The sequence below is a fragment of the Alexandromys fortis genome, unplaced genomic scaffold (assembly GCF_014885135.2).
Source record: "Alexandromys fortis isolate MF-2015 unplaced genomic scaffold, M_Fortis_MF-2015_v1.1 scaffold_51, whole genome shotgun sequence".
NCBI classification, from domain to species: domain Eukaryota; kingdom Metazoa; phylum Chordata; class Mammalia; order Rodentia; family Cricetidae; genus Alexandromys; species Alexandromys fortis.
Window position 1 is genome coordinate 8,347,156 of NW_026067925.1, and position 4,968 is coordinate 8,352,123.

General features: G+C 53.4%; 1 protein-coding gene across 1 annotated transcript; it reads left to right on the forward strand.

Moving 5' to 3' along the window:
- Positions 1-752: 752 nt before the first annotated feature.
- On the forward strand, positions 753-4,507 carry Pycr2 (pyrroline-5-carboxylate reductase 2). Its single transcript, XM_050142984.1, has 7 exons — positions 753-1,002; positions 1,241-1,311; positions 2,297-2,476; positions 2,588-2,809; positions 2,965-3,057; positions 3,149-3,312; positions 3,879-4,507. Exons 1-7 carry the CDS (start codon positions 936-938, stop codon positions 4,042-4,044), a joined length of 963 nt encoding a protein of 320 aa, XP_049998941.1. The 5' UTR covers positions 753-935; the 3' UTR covers positions 4,045-4,507.
- The last annotated feature ends 461 nt before the right edge of the window (positions 4,508-4,968 follow it).

Below are 4,968 nucleotides of genomic sequence, written 5' to 3' on the forward strand. Positions count from 1 at the left end.
AGGACCAACCTGGGCTAACAAAACAAAACAAAAAGCGCCTGCGGCTGCGTGGGCGCCCTCCCGTGGGTCTGGACGTGCAATGGGAATCTCTCTGGAATAAGCACTACAGTAGAAGAGAGAGGTCACTGGAGGACCGAAGCCAGGATAGCTCCTGAAAGGCCTCCATGCTGGTTCCAGTTTGCATTCTCATTTTATCCTCTAAACCACAGTGTGGTGTGTGGGCAAGCAAGTACGGTTTTACAGAAGCCAAAGTGGCAGTCAGCAGGTTGTTAAGGACAATGACCTACTGTTCTAGCTATCTCTCCAGGTCATTCTCTTCCAGGTAGCGAGTGAAGTCATGCTTGGCAAATAGACCAAACAAGCAGTGCTTTAAGTGAGCCACTAAATAAATCGACAATTCGTCATCCAATAATTGGACTTTTCTACCTAATTCTACTTCCGAAGGAGCAAGCCCAACCGGCTTCCCCAGACACTGGCGGCGTCCTGCTCGAGTCCTGGCATCTCCTGGTCTCCACGTGGGGTTCATCTCTAGTAGGCGCTTTGGATACCCCATTCCTGTCTCAGAGTCAGAAACCTGTAAATTCCAGCTCCCGGCAGGCCCACTAGCGGGGACTTCAGGCGGGCTCGGGCGGAGCCACAGGTTCCACCCTCAGAGAGAGCGGGAGGCGGGCGCACGACGGACAGCTCCACCGATTGATTGGTCGGTCCCGAGTTGCCAGCCTCGGATTGGTTGCCTGGGACACGTGGCCTAACCGAGGCCTGTGTATTTGGCAGCGGATGCTCTGATCTTGCCGGGGCCTGCCTAGCAGTGCGCCCAGTGTATACCAGTTTGCAAGGTACTCCTAGCTCTTCGGATCCCGATTTTTATACGCGTAGAATCGGAGCCCGGGATTCTCGCGTCTCTCCGGGTCGGCGATTTCAGAGATCCATTCGCCATGAGTGTGGGTTTCATCGGCGCGGGCCAGCTGACCTGTGCGCTGGCGCGGGGCTTCACGGCCGCAGGTGAGCGCGTGGTCAGCGTGGTTAGCCTTCCGTCTCACCAGAGTGGACGAGTGAGTGAGGAGTGGTGAGTGTGTGAGTGAATGAGCGCATGGGCTGATGGGAATGAATGGGAGGTTTGTGTCCATCTGCAGGGATGCCATAGCGTCGGAAGCCGGCGCTGCTAGAGCTGCTATGGCCTTCCTTTGATGAACTTCATGATTGGGCCATGATCCCCTGTTGAAAAACCTTGTTTTCGCAGGCGTCCTGTCGGCTCACAAGATAATAGCCAGCTCCCCGGAAATGGACCTGCCCACGGTGTCTGCGCTCAGGGTAGGATGGATGGAGAGGAGTGGGAAAAGCGTTACTCGTGGTGACCCTGCGTCTAGCTGGCTCAGACCTTCCCCTAGGGAGGTCATCATTACAAGCCTCCCACCTTCTTTGGGGCAGCGTTGTGTGGTGGGAACCCCCAGGCAAAGTCAGGGTCGGATCTAGATCCTAGGGTATATAGGAATGAATATTTCTGTTTGCTAGTCTACTTAGCTTGGAACTCACTACATAGTCCATCTAAGTCTGGAATCATCTGCTTCAGCTTTCCAAGTGTTGGGAATCACAGGCAGAAGTCACCGAGTGAGCCAGAGATTTATTTTTTCTTCATTGTTTAGTTGTGGGACACTGAAGTCCTCAGACACTCGGGGCTGTTTCCTTATTCTATAGCCTTTTACTGTTGAAAAGGACGGTATTGGAAAAGGACCTGGTGAGTTAGTTTCTTCCAATAAGGCTTAATATCCTGAGTCATATAAAATCTGGCCGCTGTGGTGCAGGACAGTCAATGAATCAGTGGTTGTGCCTAGTACTGGCTTATGTCCCTAACTTTGTAGAGCCCTGACACTCACTTTGGGGTCCTACAGGGGAGCCCTGTAGAGGCTTGGTACTCTGATAAACTTAGGTACTCTAGCTGTTAGGTTGGGAGTGGGCTTTGTGTAGCTCCGCTCCCGGACCCCCTGTGCTGAGACCTCTGCCTGTACTCTTTCCACCATGGGGGCTCTCACCTGACAAAGGGAGTGTCGGAAGATTGCTGGGGTTGAGGGAGCAGCCACTTTTCTGGCCACCATGGAGAAGCTTGTCCTGCGTAACATCTGTGCCTTCTTGCCCAGTGGCTGGACTGGAAAATTATCATTTGGGGGTAATCATGGAGCCCTGAAGGGACAGAATAAAGGGTTTTGGTTGCAGCGGTCAGAGGAGGGTTTAGCTGTTCCCTGGGAGGAATGGGCTCAGCCATATTACCTGGCACTATTGACTGGGTCCTCTTCTGCAGAAGATGGGCGTGAATCTGACTCGAAGCAATAAGGACACTGTGCGGCACAGTGATGTTCTGTTCCTGGCTGTGAAGCCCCATATCATCCCCTTCATCCTGGATGAGATTGGGGCCGACGTGCAAGAGAGGCACATCGTGGTCTCCTGCGCAGCCGGTGTCACCATCAGTTCTGTGGAGAAGGTGCTAATGCCCCGATGCCCATTGGGTGAGAGGAGGGGGTGGCCTGTGAGTGGGTCACACCTGGGGGAAGCTGTGCCCTGGGTACTTAGTTGGCTTGCTCTCCTGTTCTAGAAGCTGACGGCGTTCCAGCCAGCCCCCAAGGTAATCCGCTGCATGACCAACACCCCTGTGGTGGTCCGAGAGGGGGCCACGGTGTATGCTACGGGCACCCACGCTCTGGTGGAAGATGGGAAGCTCCTGGAGCAGCTGATGAGCAGCGTGGGCTTCTGCACGGAGGTGGAGGAGGACCTCATTGACGCCATCACGGGGCTCAGTGGCAGTGGGCCTGCCTATGTGAGTGGTCCTCGCTTGCCCACTAGGCGACAGGAGGGACAGCAGGGCTCATCTCCTGAGCTTGGCTGGCTCGTGGGAGGGACTGACCCTGAGGACAGCCTCCGGGGCGTGGGTCCTTGGTGCTTGTGTCCGGGGTTCAGAGCGTGTTTCCACAGGCATTTATGGCTCTGGATGCCCTGGCAGACGGTGGAGTGAAGATGGGCGTGCCTCGGCGTCTGGCAGTCCGGCTGGGAGCTCAGGCCTTGCTGGTTGGTGTCTTTGGGTTTGGCCTGAGGGCTGTGTTTTGGGGGTTACTGAGCTTCGGGCTGAGGTCAGTTCTGATGGCTCTTTGCGCTGCAGGGAGCAGCTAAGATGCTACTGGACTCAGAGGACCATCCAGGCCAGCTTAAGGACAACGTCTGCTCCCCCGGGGGGGCCACGATCCATGCCCTACACTTCCTAGAGAGTGGGGGCTTCCGCTCTCTGCTCATCAATGCGGTTGAGGCCTCCTGTATCCGAACAAGGTGGGTATGACCCGCCCTCCCCTTCCTGAATTCTTCCATTCCCAGCCTGCCCTACGATGGGCTGGTTCTGCTTTTCTTAGATCTTGTGAGTGATGTCTTAGATCTTAGCTCTCACCAGTCTGTGCTTTCTTGGTGACCACAGTTTGCTTGACTTTTTTGAGCTAAGGGTTTGGTAGCCTCCCTTCACTCGGTTCTTACCACAGTAAGCTATGGTGGCTATGAATAGTTTTGATTCGTAGGTGGGGAAGTTTAAGGTCAAACAGATAAATGATGGAGGTGGGATTCAACTCCTGCCCGGCGTAACTTTTAGCTCAGTCTCTGTAATTCCCATACTCCTTTTCCTGTGTGGTCCCCGATTTCACTGGATGCTGTTTAGCTTGGATCACACGAGATAAATGTGACATTCCTTGCTTAGTTAAACAAGACTCTTGAGAAGCCTGGCGCCTCTTTGGTTTGTGATTCTGAGTTTGGGTGGTGTCAGGGTGAGGGTCTGGGGCTGTGTGGCTAGCAGCTTCAAAGCTATAACTTCAAGGTTTATCACCATCCCTGTGGGGCTTTGTCTACAGAGAGCTGCAGTCCATGGCTGATCAAGAAAAGGTCTCCCCCGCTGCTCTTAAGAAGACCCTCCTGGACAGAGTGAAGCTGGAGTCACCTACGGTGTCCACCCAGGTCCTGCCCGGCTCAGGGAAGCTTCTCACGAGAAGCCCCGCTCAGGGAAGCAAGAAGGACTGAGGGGTACCCTGGGGTGTCCCTGTCCCCAGCAGTGTAGGGAGGTGCAGGCTTAGGTCTGGGGGTGAAAGCTACTTGGATCTGTTCACTTGATGGCACCGAGTTCTCTCGTCCCCTAGCAGCAGGTGCTCTGAAGAGGCAGCTAATCCAGAAGCCCGGTCATCCTGCGCCTCTCTGAGAGAGGTGGGAGGCCCTGAGTTACCATCCCTGTCAGCAGATGTCTGTGGAGAGCTTTAGTTAGATCCCAAGGGTGTTCCGTTTCACCTCAAGAGGTGAGAAGAAGAGAGGGAAGGCCAGCCTCTGAATTAAAATATGTAGAAGAAGTGGCTTAGTGTTGCAGTTGGAAATGTGGGGGATCCCATGATGCTTTTGCTTAGCTCTGGCTTCACAGCTGTCCCTTAGAAGGTGATGTTCATTCCTAGTTCTTAACAGCTTTAATAAAGATTTTATTTATTTTTGAGATAGAGTCTTGGTGTGGGAGGTCCTTTTGTCTATGTGCTGCTTTCATTGGTTAATGAATAAAGAAGCTGCCCTGGCCTGTTGATAGGGCAGAACTTAGGTGGGTGGGGAAATTAAACAGAATGCTGGGAAGAAGAAGGCGGAGTCGGAAAGATGCTGTGGATCTGTCAGAGACAGACGCTGGGAATTTTACCCGGTAAACCACTGCCACGTGGCAATACACAGATTAATAGAAATGAGTTAAATTAAGATGTAAGAATTAGCCAATGAGAAACTAGAGCTAATGGGCCAAGCAGTGATTTAATTAATGCAGTTTCTATGTGGTTATTTCAGGGCTAAGCTAGCTGGGCAGCTGGGACGAACAAGCGGGCCCTCCTAAGTACCTGTGCACCCAACCCGGCACTACAAACACCAGGTCTGACGGTTTTCTCTAATTTGTTATGCCCAGACCATGGAGTCCCCCCAAAA